This window comes from Symphalangus syndactylus, chromosome 10 (assembly GCF_028878055.3).
Source record: "Symphalangus syndactylus isolate Jambi chromosome 10, NHGRI_mSymSyn1-v2.1_pri, whole genome shotgun sequence".
Classification (NCBI taxonomy): domain Eukaryota; kingdom Metazoa; phylum Chordata; class Mammalia; order Primates; family Hylobatidae; genus Symphalangus; species Symphalangus syndactylus.
In genome coordinates, this window is record NC_072432.2 from 20,939,092 (window position 1) to 20,956,613 (window position 17,522).

The 17,522-nt window shown below is 42.3% G+C and overlaps 1 protein-coding gene across 2 annotated transcripts in view; it reads right to left on the minus strand.

The window, feature by feature from the left end:
- ITGA8 (integrin subunit alpha 8) overlaps positions 1 to 17,522 on the minus strand; it is a 196,554-nt gene that overhangs the window by 16,154 nt on the left and 162,878 nt on the right. For both annotated transcript variants that reach the window (XM_055296660.2, XM_055296659.2), the window contains one exon: positions 728 to 829. In XM_055296660.2, coding sequence (XP_055152635.1) covers positions 728 to 829 — 102 coding nt within the window. The remainder of the gene's footprint in view (positions 1 to 727; positions 830 to 17,522) is intronic.

A 17,522-nucleotide genomic window follows, 5' to 3' on the forward strand; every position in this document is an offset into this window, starting at 1 on the left:
GCGGGCAGATCACAAGTTCAGGAGATCGAGATCAGCCTGGCCAACATAGTGAAACCCTGTCTCTACGAAAAATACAAAAATTAGCTGGGTGTGGTGGCAGGCACCTGTAGTCCCAGCTACTCAGGAGGCTGAGGCACAAGAATTGCTTGAACCTGGGAGGCAACGGTTGCAGTGAGCGGAGATCGTGCCCCTGCACTCTAACCTGGGCAACAGAGAGACTCTGTCTCAAAACAAACAAACAAACAAAAAAAAAACATTTCATTCAGTTGAAGCTTTTTTATTCCCTTCTAGGTCAAAATTAAGGTTCTTTGCATAGCAAGAAAAAATGACTGTCCAAAGCCATGAGGCTGCTCCATAGTCTACTCTCCCTAGGAAAGAATTTCTTCCCTTCTTACTTGACTAACCATGCTGTTTGAAAGGAAAGAATCAGTACAATTTCATTGTAATGATAACTGCTATCTGAATTTCTCTGAATAAAATGTCTTCTTTTAAAAATGGTATTAGTCCTGCCCTGTAATTTCCTGGGGTAGACATTTATATTGAAAGTTCAAAAACCAGATCAAAAGGCACTAGGAAATTTCCAGACCAATGTAAGAAATTGGTGAGCTGAAGAGGAAAATGTTTCTCAAGTCAGTGTAAACACTAAAGCCTAGCACAAGCTAGACAGTGATTAAAACAATTATTTCAATTAAATTATTTGTGCCTATATATATTTAAAGATACTCACTGCTATGCTTCCTTCTGGGAGTTTTGCTGGCTGATCTTTATAAGGCATCTTCTTAACTTCAAAGGACACCAGGGATGCAAGAGCATAGGGATCATTTTTTCTCTGAAAGTAAAAGTATTTATTTAAATATATTTCATATAAAGTTTTTAAGAGTTATACTGGCAGCCACCCAATTATTTTCGGTGTTTTGCATTTCAAGGCAAAATTTCCTCCTTCCTTTTTAATTTTCTCTCTTTTAACTTTTTTCCTCCCATCCAAGCATTCATCCATCCACCCACACATCCATCCATCCATGCATCCATCCATCTAAGCATCCAAGCGTGAATCCATCTATCTAAGCATCCATCCATCCATCCATCTATCCATCCATCCATCCATCCAAGCATCCATCCATCCATTTATCTTCTTCCTATTTCTAAGGAGAATTTGTCTCATTAATAAAAGACTGTGTATAATAAGGTTAAAATAAAAACAGAAAATCAGAGTCCTAAAAAGGAGCAAGCAAAGAATTAATATAGTTACTACTAGTGAAGGACAAAGGAGAAACATAATGGGTGACAAAATTCTTATCAGATGGACGGAAATATTTTAGGAGAGAATCTAGCAGTAAGTTATAAAGAAGTGTATTGGCCGGGCGCAGTGGCTCATGCCTGTAATCCCAGCACTTTGGGAGGCCGAGGCGGATGGATCACCTGAGGTCAGGAGTTTTGAGACCAGCCTGGCCAACATGGTGAAAACCTGTCTCTACTAAAAATCCTAAAAAAAAAAAAAAAAAAAAAATTAGCTGGGCATAGTGGCAGGTGCCTGTAATCCCAGCTATTCAGGAGGATGAGGCAGCAGAATCGCTTGAACCCAGAAGACACAGGTTGCAGTGAGCCGAGAGCATGCCACTGCACTCTGACCTGGGCAAGAGTATCAAAACTCTGTCTCAAAAAGAAAAAAAAAGCTTAGTATATTTCACAGATTACACAAGACTCACAACAGGGTTTCTTGGCCTAAGCACTGTCAGCATTCTGAGTGAGGGTGGGGGTAGGGGGGGCCTGTCCTCTGCATTGTAGGATGTTTGGCCAGCATCCCTGGCCCCTGGCTAGATGCCAATAGCACCCTCCCTCAGTTGTGACAATCAAAGATGCCGGCCAGGCGTGGTGGAATCCCAGCACTTTTGGAGGCCAAGGTGGGCAGATCACCAGGTCAGGAGTTCAAGACCAGCCTGGCCAGGATGGTGAAACCCTGTCTCTACTAAAAATACAAAAAATTAGCCAGGCATGGTGGTGGGTCCCTATAATCCCAGCTACTCAGGAGGCTGGGGCGGGAGAGTTGCTTGAACCTGGGAGGCGGAGGTTGCAGTGAGCCGAGATCGTGCCACTGCACTCTAGCCTGGGAGACAGAGTGAGACTCCCTCTCAAAAACAAACAAACAAAAATGCCTCTAGTTACAGCCAAGTGTCCCCAGAGGAACAAAATCTCCCCAGTTAAGAACCACTGACCTAGAGCCAGTGTTTTTAACGGAGCTTGTCAGTGAAAGCTCTGTTTGTTTAATTGGGTCTCATATTAACTGTTGATAAAAGTCAATGTTAAAATATTTAAGAGTGACTCAGGAAGGCTGCTTGGAGAACTGAAGCTTCTGTGGCTCTCTTTTGTTGGATACAATGGTTAGGTCTACCCAGTGCTGGGTCCTAACTGGCTCATCATGGCTCTTGAGACCCAAGTGTTAACGATTTCAAGACTTTTGGGTGCCAGTTGTTAAACAGAGCCATTATTACAACTTAAATTATATAAATGTAAACTTAAGTAAATTATATTTCTAAAAAAAGGTAATAAATACTCAAAACCGCATGCTTGCTATTTTATTACATTTGATTATTATCTGTGCTCAGGATGTGATTTATGTCTATTGTATCTGTAAGAGGAAACACTACATAATGGTGTGGGACCTGGCATCTCTTCCCAGCTCTGTATTCCGTGATGATCATGGTGGTGGCTTGAAATCAGTGGCAAATGTCATGGATCAGGGCTCTTTTTCCTTCCCAGAAAGTAGTTAGTAAAAATCTACCAGTACATCACTGTCTATAATCCAATGTTGGGCCTCATGAGTCTAGTCCAACAGGTTGGACTGCAATAATTTTGCTTAAATATTTTTTACAAAGTTCTTTTTCCCCTGTGGCAGAATTTTTTTCTCCATTAGATAAACGCTTTTTTCCTCTACATGGTAAGGGCAGGACATAGTATGTAACTTTTATATACTTAAAGTTACAGTATCTTTGAATGTTTCTTTCTTTCTACTCCTACCCTCCAGAATAAACAACTCTACTCATTTGGGAAAATTCCTTTTTGGATGTTATTCTAATGATCTCTTCTCTCTTAGCATTTCCATTTTAACTAAAAGTTGGAGTTTTGTTCGTTTGAGAAGTGTTTTTATACAATTCGGAAACTTTTGCTCATAAAATCATGTGTGTACCTGGTGATTTCAATCTAATTTCCTTGCTATCCTCACTGATAGAAACAAGAGAAACTCTAGTAATGAGATCTTGTGTGTAAGGATTATAATTATATTCTCGAATGTGTTTCCATGCTCCTAAACCTCCAACGAAGAAGTTTTCTTTTATCTCCAAGTTCAATAAAAATTGATAGAAAATATTACTGTTCTTGAAGTCATGTCTTTGATAAATAGTTTGAAAACTGCATCTCTGCATCTAAATCTTTCTAGATGGAATGCTTTTCTCTTACAGATTCTGCATTTATAAATATGAAAGTTTCCTAATGCATCATAGATAGCATTTTAACTCTAGGATGTAGAATGTGGATTAATATGTTTCTCTAAGGGAACTTTCTTTCTCTTCCTTCCTTTGCCCTTCCTGCTATTGGCTGCAGTTTGATTTCTCATATTTTCCATTCATCACATCACCAATCTTTCTTTTTAGACAAAGTCTCATTCTTTTGCCCAGGCTAGAGTGCAATGGTGTGATCTCGGCTCACTGCAACCTCCACCTCCCGGGTTCAAGTGATTCTCCTGCCTCAGCCTCCCAAGTAGCTGGGACTACAGGCAAGCACCACCATGCCTGGCTGATTTTTGTATTTTTTAAGTAGAGTCAGGGTATCTCCATGTTGGCCAGGCTGGTCTTGAACTCCTGACCTCAAGTGATCCTCCTGCCTCAGCCTCCCAAAGTGCTGGCATCACAGGCGTGTGCCACCACACCCAGCCTCATCACCAATCTTGACTGCCGTTTCTGGTGGTTGCCGAACTTCAGACATAACTGTGATCAGTCTCAGAGATTCTGATTCAGTGAGACTGAGATGAGACTGTATCTGACATATTTTTTGGAAGGTTCACTTTGTTGTTTAATTTTTAATTTTTCTCTATTACTTTTCTCTCTAACTATATGATACAAACATGCAAGGCATATTCCATGGAATATAATGTCTACATCTTCTACAGAACCTAGAACAATGTGCACAGGAGAGCTTAATCAATACTGGATGTCTGACCACATGAATGAAGGGTGAATGAACACATCTAATGATTTGGTCATTTGACGACCCTCCCACTCCATGTACCGTCCATTTGATGGCAATTATGAAATATCTTTCCATTATTGAATTGGACACCCTTTCCTTTCTCCCTTTAACTAGAGTAAGCAATTCAGGAAGTTGTAAAGGGTGCTAGTGATATAAAATGAGGGCTCCAGTTCCTGTGAAGGGGATATTGATACGCTCTCACCTCCTCAATCTAATTAGTCGTGTGCCTGGATGTAGCCTGGGGTGCTAGCAAATAATAATGAGAGGTGACAGCGTGCTGGCAGCCCTCACAGACCTTGCTTGCTCTCAGTGCCTCCTCTGCCTGGGCTCCCACTTTGGCGGCACTTGAGGAGCCCTTCAGCCCGCCCCTGCACTGTGGGAGCCCCTTCCTGGGCTGGCCGAGGCCGGAGCTGGCTCCCTCAGCTTGCGGGGAGGTGTGGAGGGAGAGGCGCGGGCGGGAACCGGGGCTGTGCGCGGTGCTTGCGGGCCAGCGTGAGTTCCGGGTGGGTGTGGGCTCCGCAGCCCCGCACTTGGAGCAGCCGGCCGGCCGGCCCTGCCGGCCCGGGCAGTGAGGGGCTTAGCACCCAGGCTGGTGGCCGTGGAGGGTGTGCTGGGTCCCCCAGTAGCGCCAGCCCACCCGGGCCTTAGCTGCCTCCCCTCGGGGCAGGGCTCCGGACCTGCAGCCCGCCATGCCTGAGCCTCCCCCCACCCTCCATGGGCTCCTGTGCAGCCCAAGCCTCCCCAACGAGCGCCATCCCCTGCTCCACGGCGCCCAGTCCCATCCACCACCCAAGGGCTGAGGAGTGCGGGCGCAGGGCGTGGGACTGGTAGGCAGCTCCACAGTGCGGGATCCACTGGGTGAAGCCAGCTGGGCTCCTGACTGTTGGGGACTTGGAGAACATTTATGTCTAGCTAGGGGATTGTAAATACACCAGTCGGCACTCTGTATCTACCTCAAGGTTTGTAAATACACCAATCAGCACCCTGTGTCTAACTCAGGGTTTGTGAATGCACCAATGGACACTCTGTATCTAGCTACTCTGCTGGGGACTTGGAGAACCTTTATGTGGACACTCTGTAACTAGCTAACCTAGTGGGGAGGTGGAGAACCTTTGTGTCTAGCTCAGGGATTGTAAACGCACCAATCAGCACCCTGTCAAAACAGACCACTCGGCTCTCTGTAAAATGGACCAATCAGCAGGATGTGAGTGGGGCCAGATAAGAGAATAGAAGCAGGCTGCCGAGCCAGCAGTGGCAACATACTCGGGTCCCCTTCCACACTGTGGAAGCTTTGCTCTTTTGCTCTTTGCAATAAATCTTGCTGCTGCTCACTCTTTGGGTCCACACTGCCTTTATGAGCTGTAACACTCACCTCGAAGGTCTGCAGCTTCACTTCCGAAGCCAACGAGACCATGAACCCACCTGGAGGAATGAACAACTCCAGACGTGCCGCCTTAAGAGCTGTAACACTCAAGCGAAGGTCCGCAGCTTCACTCCTGAGCCAGTGAGACCACAAACCCACCAGAAGGAAGAAACTCTGAACACATCCGAACATCAGAAGGAACAAACTCCGGACACGCTGCCTTTAAGAACTGTAACATTCACCGCGAGGGTCCGCGGCTTCATTCTTGAAGTCAGTGAGACCAAGAACCCGCCAATTCCGGACACAATAAGATAAGCAAACAGCCTGTAACACCACCTCTCCTAGATCAATCTGTTCTTTGTTTTAAACGCATTCTCCAAAAGCAAGGTTTCTTCCACTCTTTTTGGAAGGAAAAAAAAATGCATCTTCTTCACTTTTAAAGAATGCTCTGGAGCTCCAAGGAATGGAAAACGTGGTTTATTAGACTGATTAGCAGAGTCAGCATCAAAGATACCCAAGTCCTGCATTGTAGGTCAGAGGCATGGCATAGGTGAGTATTTAATAACTTATGAAAAGCAATTACGGGCAGAGTTGTAATAGTGATTTCACATCCAAAGTTAAATGCTTCCAGTTGTGCTCTTTATGTAACAATAGTATTATTCTTATGTTCAAAATAATCTCTCTCCCGTATAGCAATCTACTCATGTAATAGCAATCACTGCCACATTGTAGGCAATTTAGGATTGAAAACCCAGCTGGGGTTAATATCCCTTGGCAACATTGAGGACCTTCATCTTGCCCCAGCTGGCTATTAATCCCCAGAAAATGCCTTGCTCCTCTGTCATTACCGCATCATTTAAACCATGGTTTGTAGCTCACTGGCTGTCTCTATGATGCACTTCTGCACAATGATTTGCTTATAGGCATGGTACCAATAAATGTAAGAGTTGGTAACAAATGGAGGAGTTAGCGACGTAGTGTGTCAGGCAATGACACAAACTCTCCCACTTCCAACTTCCAGCTGCTTAATTCCTTTCCAATAATTATTTTAAAGCACATATCCATTTTATATAGCCCATTTTGAAATACTCAATATTTACCAGAAACCAAGCCTTTTGAGGTGATAAAACCTAAGGAATTACTGGCAAAACTTTCACCTGTAAAGGAAATTTCTAGTTCAAGCAACAATCACAGAATAGGGGACCATTTAGGATTAACCTACATACAATCTGTTTCTGACCAGTTTGCATGTTCGTTACATGGACAGAAACCAACATAACGCAACAAGTCATATCCACCAAGAATTGTAAACTTTCTAGCCTGGATTAGGAGGCCAGAAAACGTTTCCCTCTTCCTGGGTTGTATGACAAAACTGTTAATAGGCCCCAATGTACAGTGTATTCTTAGATTATAATAACGCATTCCTCTTTGACATTTGGCACCTGACACTGAAATAAGCAGAAACCGTGGCAGTGCAGAAATTTTGGCTAAGGATGTGGGTGAGCACACAGCGACTTGTACCCGTCTTTCCTGTATCTCTGGAAGTGATGCTTTTCCCTAGGACTTCAAAGTGTTGCTACAGATTCTTCTTTTCTGACTCTACTTGTGCTAAATATTTATTGTTTCCAAAGCCACTCAATTACTATTGACTTTTTGCAGACACCGGGTCTTCTTTAACAGGAAAACAAAGATGTAATTTTCACTCGATCAGCCTCCTACCAGAATAGAATGTCGTGTATGGAACTGAAGCGTGTGGGCTAAAATAGTAACTTTCCCCTACACTCTAGTGTCATAATGATAGGAGTCCTGCCTCACTGAAAAGTTGTTCTCCCTCTTTTCGGTAGGATGTGATGCTTAAAAGTAACAGGAGGAATGTGTTGTTGTCATTTAGGTTGTATAGACTTGGGAATTTAAGGCACCTGTCTTTCAACTCTTGGATAAAAAGTAACAATTGGCTGGGCACGGTGTCTCATGCCTGTAATCCTGGTGCCTTGGAAGGCCAAGGCAAGAGGATCACTTGAACCCAGCAGTTTGAGACCATAGTGAGACCTCATCTCTACAAAAAAAAAAAAAAAAAAAAAAATTAGCCAGGTGTGGTGGCATGCGTCTGTAGTCCCAGACAATCAGAAGGCTGAGGTGGGAGGAACCTGGAAGTTTGAGGCTGCAATGCGATGTGATTGCACCACTGCACTTCAACAGAGCGAGACCCTGTTTCTAAGAAAAAAATAAAAAGCAACAGCCAAGCAATAGAGTGATCATAAGCAAATCAACTAAATGCAAGTGGTTCAGTCATCCTGGGTATTCAATTAAAAAGTTCTATAGTTGGCCAGGTGCAGTGGCTCATGCCTGTAATCCTAACACTTTGGGAGGCCGAGGCAGGCGGATCACCTGAGGTAAGGAGTTCAAGACCAGCTTGGCCAACATGGTGAAACTCCGTCTCTACTAAAATGCAAAAATTAGCCGGGCATGATGGCGGGTGCCTGTAATCCCAGCTACTCAGGAGGCTGAGACGGGAGAATCGCTTGAAACCGGGAGACGACGGTTGCAGTGAGCTGAGATCATGCCACTGTACTCCAGCCTGGGCGGCTGAGTGAGACTCTGTCTCAAAAAAAAAAAAAAATCTATAGTTATGAAAATTGGCACTCTACAGAAGCCTATGTCACTTAAGAAAAGCAGAATCTAATTTGAAAAGGCCAGTGAAAATATTCAAGTTTATGACAAATTGTTAAGGTGTTAAAATGACATCATTTTTGTTCAGTCTTTAAAGAAGTGCTTTTAATTTAGTTTAGTGCTAACAAATGCATGCCAAAAAAATAATTAAATGATAAAAGACTCAGATGACAATTTATCATGAGGAGGCTAACACTTGTATTCTCTGAATTATTAAACTTAGAATTAGGTTTTCTTTGAACTCAGGAAAACTTTTATTTGAAGTTCCAAATTTTACGGAAGACCCTTCAAGAAACCACCTGACATTTTCAGGTAAAGTTTTTTTTTTTTTTTTTTTTAACGTTTTCTCAGAAGACGAGGGAATGGACAGACTGGTTATAAACTATACAAAGATCTATGTGTAGCATTTCTGGAAGATATGTTGTATGCAAATATATAGGATATTTTGCAAAGCTTCTTGGGGTGTGTGCTTGCTTCTTCCATTTCAACTACAGAATAAAGGGAAGCTTGCCTCTCATTTCCTCAAAGTGAGAAGGAGTTTGTGACTGGCTCTGATCATGGAAACTACCTCAAATGAGGCAACAGAATTCTGGTTGAATGTCACTAAGGGTCTCTGGTCTCTGTCTCAGTAGATGAAATAAAAGGTATCAAAACACCTCATCCCTTTGAATCTGTCTCCTGGTTGTGTCCAAGGAGCATGGTGAGTTGCAGCCAACATTATTCATCACCATGTCTCTCCCCCAGGTTAAGTCTAGATAAATTATGTCAGCATTGTGGGTTGAGGTCGTGCACTACTCAGACATTTGACACTATCTCCCCTTTGGAAGTGGACCAGAAACTGAGACAGTATGACCCAATCCTGCGGGTCATTATTTTGGGCAGGAAATAAAAGAACAATCATGACTCTTTGGACTTGTCTCTGTTCCCTGAGATCCTGAATTGTCTGCCTTATGGAACTGAAAAGAATCAAATTAGGGTGTGGCTCAAAGAGAAAAGGCAGCCTAATTCTTACTTATTTTTACTGATATCTATTAGCTGCATGCATTTGGGAGGTACATGTGATATTTTGGTACCTGTATGCAATGTGTAATGATCCACTCAGGGCAATTGGGATATCTGTCACCTCAAATATTTATCTTTTCTTTGCATTGGGAACATTACTGATATGATTTGGCTGTGTCCCCACCCAAATCTCACCTTGAATTGTAATAATCCCCAGTGTCAAGGGTGGGGCCAGGTGGAGATAATTGAATCACAGGGCGATTTCTCCCATACTGTTCTTGTTGTAGTAAGTCTCATGAGATCTGATGGTTTTATACATGGGAGTTCCCCTGCACATGCTCTCTTGCTGCCATGTAAGACATGCTTTTGCTTCTCCTTTGCCTTCTGCTATGATTGTGATGCCTCCCCAGCCATGTGGAACTGTGAGTCAATTAAACATCTTTCCTTTATAAATTACCCAGTCTCAGGTATGTCTTCATTAGCAGCGTGAAAACATACTAATACAATTACAAATCTTCCTTCTAGCTACTTTGAAATAAACAATAAATTATTGTTAACTATAATCTCCCCAGTGTACTATTGACTATCAGAACTTACTCCTTCTGACTGTATTTTTGTACCCTTTAACCAACCTCTTTTCATCCCTGTTGCCCACCTTCCCTTCCCAGCCTCTGGTAACGATGAATCTGCTCTCTGCCTCCATGAGATCCACCCTTTTAGCTCCCACATAGGAGTGAGAACATGTGATATTTGTCTTTCTGTGCCTGGCTTACTTCACTTAACATAGCAGCCTCCAGTTCCATCCATGTCTCTCCTCAGTTTGGAAACCTCATCTCAACCTGGAGGGTTTCGGTTTGAAAGATGTAAGAAAATGAGATGCTCGCCTCTGCCCAAAATGCAAGAAGTCTTTGCTAAACTCACTAAATCAGAACAGCTTGTGGCTTGAGGGAGGATGAGGTGCAAGTATTTGGGAGGAAAGCCAAATGTCATAACAAACATGAGCCCAAGCTCCTCATGGAAGATTCTTCTGGTGAATGGGCTGGCTGGGCATAGATATCAGCATAGGTACATTCTTGGCTGTACCTGTGCTTTTGAGGTATGGGACCAACAGGACTTGTTTTCTGGTCACAACCCTGATGACTAAAACAAGACCTGGTATAGACAGGATGAAGGGAAGAAACTGGCTGAAGGCAGCCAGTAGCTACCAAAGCAGTCCCTAGCTGCCTTCATTGCTCATCAGCATAAGATACTCCCACCAGCACCATGACAATTTACAAATGCCATGGCAACAGCCCAGAAGTTACTGCCCATTTCCATGGCAACGACCCGGAAGTTATTGCCCCTTTTCTAGAGTTCTGAATAACTTGCCCTTCAATTTGCATTCACCCACCCCTTAAGTTGCATATAATTGAACATGGGTATAAGTGGATATAAAGATAGTTGCCAAGAGCCCAGCAAGTCCAGCTCTGTGTGTGCTGCCTAGGAGTTAGCCCTGCTCCTCAGGGAGCAGGTCCAGTTCAATAAAAGGCTGTTCAAGATTGTGACTTTCCTTACATCCTCTCATAAAGAATGAACCTTTTTTTTGCCACAAAGCAGTGTCACCTGTCACCTGAAAAGGCAACATAGGGTTGCTTGAATTCTTTTCTGAATGAAGCCAAGAATGCTCATGGGCTGAGCCCCAATTTTGGGGTTCACCTGCCCTGTATCACTTTTGCATCTCAAACCAAGCCATCAAGGTGGTATTTCCAGAGACCCCAGAGAAAGGCATCAAAAATCACTTCTTGTTCACTTTGTTCAAAGGTGTCACAAGTTTTTACATTTCTAGAATATCTCCTGCTTCCTGAGCTACTCGCCTTAGGCCATGAGGGATAATTTGTTGTGATCTCATTTGTTGGTTAGTTTGGGCTGGATTCATTTTAAATAGACAAGGACTTGTGTACCAGCCAAGCCTAGCATCTGGCCTGAGATGTTTCATTCATTAAAGCATTATGAGTAGTATCCTGTGTTAGGTGATACAAGGGCTGGGAAGAAGATTCAAAGACAAGAAAACATTTCTTCTGCTCTTCAGGAGCTTACCCTCTGGTGTCAACTACAGATATATTTTTGGGAAGATTCCTCCACTTTCCTTCCCAAAACAACTTCCTAACACAACCTCACAAGTTTTTTTTTTTTTTCATTACATATGGCAGAATTTCAATATTTTATTCACTCAGCAGATCTGAATCCAAAAGTTTACTTGCATGGTTCATGCTTATATCTAAGCTTTGAAGTAAAGCCAGTACATTCGGCCCCTTGGTCTACATATCACCTCATTTTGCCGTCTTTGCTCACTACTCAGGAGGGCGAGCAGGAGGCTGTTGTGTTTATTCAAACCTGTAACATCACACTTAGGGAAAAGTAGATTCCTGATAGAGATTTTGCCTTTTAAGGTGGCCAATGACACTGTTATGAGGCAAAGGGGGCCTGATTCTTACTTTACGAGGGGATATAAGGAAAGTCACAAAGCTATTATTAAACACAATCCAGGTCTATAATCATAGATATAATAATTGATTATATGATCGAATCTTGCAATTTTGAATGGAAATATACTTCCCTAACATTTTAAAACAGTGCTGCTGCATCGAACTTTCTTCAATAAATGTTCTTAATCTGCACAGACCAATGCAGTAGCCATGAGCTGTGACTCTTAAATACTTAAGATGTGATTGGTGAGACTGAGGAAATGAATTTTAAACTTCAGTCAAATTGAAATACTTTAAATAGCCACACATGACTACTACTACTGTATTGGACAGTATAATTCGAGAATCATAAGATGTTTTCTTTACTGGATTCTGAAATAGCATGCTATACAATTTAAATATCTTGAAAAAGTTTAATACACAGTGTTTAAAACCTTTATATAGTAGTTATAGTATAGTTATCCATAATAGAGTTATAGTTTAGCCATCTGTAGTACAGTGATCAAAATATAAAATCTACAGAGGTTGTTATAGTAATCTTTAGTTCAGCAGTCTAGTGTAGTAACATACATAAGGTAAAAGCTCAAGATTCTCTCCCTCACTATCTATGTGACTTGGGAAGGCCATATAATATCTATGTCTCAGTTTGCTCATCTGTAAAATGCAGCTGACAATAATAATACATGTCCTACGGGATTGCTGTAAGAATTAAATGAGTCATTCATATACAAGCATGTATCATGGTGTTTAGCTACATGGCAGTCACTCAATAGTAACCTGACTATTTGCGGACAAACATCCCTCTTTGGAAAGATTGGCGGACTGTTCCTTAAGCGTAAAGAGCCATTAGATGTAGTCTGTCTCGGTCAACCGAAACATCAACATAATAAAAAAGTAGGCTATTAAGAGCATACAGAGTTATTGCTGGCTTATGCCAAGTAGAATAAACACCATAAATTACTTGTGAGCTAACTATAGAATCAGTGAGTTTTCGGGCATGAAAGGAGACGTTAATCAAATCTCTTCATTTCACAAATAGGGAACTTGAGCCCCATGAAAGTTAAGTGCTTTGAACACAACCAGGCAGGAATGGAACTGAGCTCCTGCATCCTGACCCAGTATCTACCAAAGACAGAGAAAATAGCCTCTGTCTAATGTTAGTCAGGGGCATTCCTCCTAGAACTTGAATTTAATGTATGTCTGTAGTTTTTTGCACATCACTTTGCTAATAGGCAGTTTTCACATATGAAATTAAAAAATATGCTCACCCCTGTGTTTACTCATATACTTTTGCCAATATTTACCCAAACTGCAAGAGCATCTGCAGTGCATCTCCAGCCCCACTCAAGCCTTCAGATGACTTCAGCCTCAACTGTTCTGGTTCAAAAGGTTGCCCATTTAGTGAAAATGTCTAAGAGTAGATGGAAAATGTATGTAGTGAACAGAGTCATAACAAAAACAATTTAAACCCTAATTAATTACTTTCTTCTCATATTAGTAAGGTTGGTGAAGTAGTTTAAGGAGCATATTTACTAGATTAAAGAAATTGGTGCAATACTGTAGCAAAATAGAGTCAGGCTTTGCTAGTGGGGATGGAAGATTATTGATTTTGGGGAGTTGAATAATGTCTTCCCCAAATTCATGTTCACTTAAAATCTCGTAATATGACCTTGTTTGGAATAATGGTCTTTGCAGAATTAATTAAGGTAAGGTTTGAGATGAGATTGTACTGGGATTAGGGTGGGCTCTAAATCCAATGAGAGTGTCCTTACAGGAAACAGAAGACACAGGGACACAGAGACACATAGAGGGGAAGGTGATGGGAGATGGAAGGAGAGTAGAATGATGGTCTACAAGCCACTGAATGCCCAGGATTACTGGCAAGCACCAGAAGCTAGGAGGGGCTAGGCCTGGTGGTTCATGCCCCTAAGCCCAGTGCTTTGGGAGGCCAAGGCAGGAGGATCACTGGAAGCCAGGAATTTGAGACCAGCCTAGGCAACAGAGCAAGATATAATCTCTACAAAAATAATTAAAAACTGAGCCTGGCATAGTGCCAGGCACCTGTAGGCCCAGCTACTCAGGAGGCTGAGGTGGGAGGGTTGTCTGAGCCCAGGAGTTCAAGGCTGCAGTGAGCTATGACTGCACCACTTCACTCCAGCTTGGGTAACATAGTGAGACCCTGTCTCTACCAAAAAAAAAAAACAACAAAACAACAACAACAAAACCCCACAAAAACAAATAACTTGAAGGGAGGCAGGGGGTAGTTTATTCCTCAGAGACTCCAGGAGGAACCAACCCTGCTGGCACATTGATTTCAGACTTCTGGTTTTGGACTTTGAGAGAATAAATTTCTGTTGTTTTAAGCCACTTAGTTTGTGGTCCTTTGTTGCATCAGCCCTAAGAAATGAATCTATTGATCACAACAATATAGCTTACTCCCAGCTTTCATCTGACTAGAGAAAAACAGGATTTACAGTTTATGCTTTCAGACAAATTGCATCTAAAAGTAGGAAATTCAAGAGTTGGCTAACGATCTGTGGTAGCAACCCTCCAAGATGGCCACCAGGGATTCTTCCCTCCTGGTATTCACACCCTTGTGTGGGTGCCTCACCTACTGAATGAATACGGCTGATATGTGCAAATGACAGGACATTGTGGAAGTAACACAAAGTGGCTTCCTAGGCTAGGTCAGAAAATATGTAAGAGCCTTGGCATCTCCTGGCTTACTTGCCTGGGGGAAGCTAGTCACCATGTTAGGAGATCGCTCAAGCAGCACTGTGGAGAGGGCCCTGTGGTAATGCCTGCTGTGCATGTCTCTGAGCCATGTTGTGAACAGAGCCTCCAGCCCCTCAAGCCTTCAGATGACTGCAGCCCCAACTGATATCTCAGCTGTAACCTCAGGAGAGACACTGAAGGAGAATCACCCAGCTAAACCATAGCCAGATTCCTGACTCAGAGTGACAGGATGAATGTCTACGGTTTTAAGCTGCTAGGTTTTGGGGAAATTTGTTATGCACCAATAGATAACTAATACAGGGTTCAGAACAGAACTCTTGGTTTCCTCTCCTGAAACAGTGTTCCCCCAAGTCTTTCTCACCATTTGGCTTAGGAAAAAAACCTTGGAGTCAATCTTGATTCTTCTCTTTCTCTCATCCTCTCACAATAAATTCAACCAGTACTGTTAGTTTTTCCTCCAAAATCCATCCAGACTCATACCTTGCTCCACTTGTTCCACTATTTTGCCCTAGATTAATCCACCACCATTTCCCTCTGGACTATTGCAGTAGCTTCCAAACCCAGTGCTTTCAATATTGCCCTTTCAAAGCTGTTTTATTAGATGCTGAGTAAATATAAATCATTTATAACACATGATGACAGAGAAAGAAGCCAAGATGAATATCCACATGCCTACCGCTGACTTTAATGAAACACTACAAGTACCTTTGAAACATTCTCTTCGTTTCTTGCTAAATGTCTTCTACCCTAAGAGGCTACTACTCTCCTGAATTTGTACTTTCATTTCCTTGTTTTCCTTTAAAGTTTTACCAACCTACTGCTTAGTTTGCCTGTTTTTTTTTTTTTTTTGAGCTTTTTATAAATGGAATCATAATTGACTTTAAAATTCAGTATTGTGTGCCTGAGATTCATCCATGCCAAAGTGTCTAATTCATTCCTTTTTATTACTGTGTAGTATTGCTTTGTTAGAGTATGTATTAATTTATTTATTTACTCGTGTTCTTTAAAAAACATAATTATTATCACATCACTCCTTAGGTTAATTTTGTGGTGGTCCATTGCACTTAGAGTAAAATCAGGCTCCCATCCATGGTATATAATTCCTATAATTTCTGTCTCAACAGTGGTAATACTGACACACTGGTCTCCATTTGTTCCTTGAACATGTCTAAAGTGTTCTGGCCTCAGGGCCTTTGCACAGCTGGTTGTCTTCTGTCTGGGGCTCTGCCTGCAGGTCTTTGTGTGACTTGGGTCTCACTTCCATGGCACCTCCTCCTAGGGCTTTCCTGTGCCCATCCTATCTACAGAAGCAGCCCCACTCCCTACTATTTATCCCACTACCCTGATCTCACTACCCCATTCTACTTTCTTCCTGGCACTGATGCATCTGTTTGCCTGCTCAGTTTCTGATTCCCTCCACTGAGATAACAGCCCTGTGAAGGCAGGTGCTATGTCTGTTGTGTTCACAGCTATTTTTCCTATAACTAGACCCTGAAGCAGCCCTTGGCACACAGTAGGTCCTCCCTACATATTTGTTGAGTGAATGAATACATAATGGTTTGATTTTTAAAAAAGTCAAATAAATTGGGCACTGTGCTTCTCCTTAGGTCAGTGGTTCTAAATGGGATGATGTCTCCCGAGGACATTGGCAATATCTGGAGACAATTTTGGTTGTCACACCTGGGGTAAGGGTGCTACCAGCACCTACTAGGTAGAGGCCAGGGATGCTGCTAAATATCCTATAATGCCCAGGGTGGCTCCCAACAACACAGCATGATCTGGTCCAAAATGTTAATAGTGCAGAGATTGAGAAAGTCTGCCTTAGGGGAAAGGAAAGAAAGGAAGGAAAGAAAGAAAACAAAGTGAGAAAAGGAAGAAGGAAGGAAGGAAGATGAAAAGAACAAGAAGGAAGGAAAGAGAGAAAGAAAGAAAAGAGACACAGAAAGAAAGAAATGAAAAAAATAAAAGAGAACGGAAGGAAGGGAAGAAAGGGAGGGAAGGAAAGAGAAGGGAAATGAAAGGAAAGGAAGGGAAAGGAAGAAAGGAAGATGGCTTCATAATGACCTTTAAAACAAAACTTTAATTTCCCTCGTTTTTATTTTAAAAACAAAATTAAGATTGACGAGACTATAGAAGCATATTAAATCATAGAAAGCATAAAAATCTAGAGATAAAAAATTCTATATTTATAACTAGACTCAAAGGGATTTGACTCTTTGATTTTTCATGGCACAATAAACCAAATGAGTTTGTTTAGTAGTTAAAATGTGAGCAAGAATGGGCAGACGTGGTGACAGTTAATTTAGGATTAAAAAAAAAATCCTCCCCAAACAATAAGGTTGTAACACAGCAGTATCATTTAAATAGCGCTTTCCAAAATGAAACTCTCATTTTCTTAGCATAAAAGAGATTTTAAACTTTTAAAATGCACACAGTCGGCCAGGAGCAATGGCTCACGCCTGTAATCCCAGCACTTTGGGAGACTGAAGCAGTTGGATCACTTGAGGTCAGGAGTTCGAGACCAGCCTGGACAATGTGGCAAAACCCCATCTCTACTAAAAATACAAAAATTAGCCGGGCATGGTGGCCCACACCTGTAGTCCCAGCTACTTGGGAGGCTGAGGCAGGAGAATTGCTTGAACCCAGGAGGCAGAGGTTGCAGTGAGCCAAGATCGCACCACTGCACTCCAGCCTGGATAACAGAGCAAGACTCCATCTCAGAAAAACAACAAAAAAAGTACACAAATCAATGGAATGATCCCTGGGCATTGTGGGATGCACAGCCAACCACAGGAGTGGTGCGTAATCTGTAAATCACACTTACGTACCTGGAGCTTGACTGAGGTGCTATCCTTGTTGGAGCCCATGCTGCAGGACCACCTGACAAGAGGAACTTTCTAGAACAATCTCCCCTTTCCCTTCTAAATTGATTTCTATTTTAACTTCTCTGGACATATATGTCTTGAATTATGTTCTCATACTCATCATGCTGCCACTGACTAATAGTTACTGTGCCCAACACTGGGTATGTAACAGTGGACTAA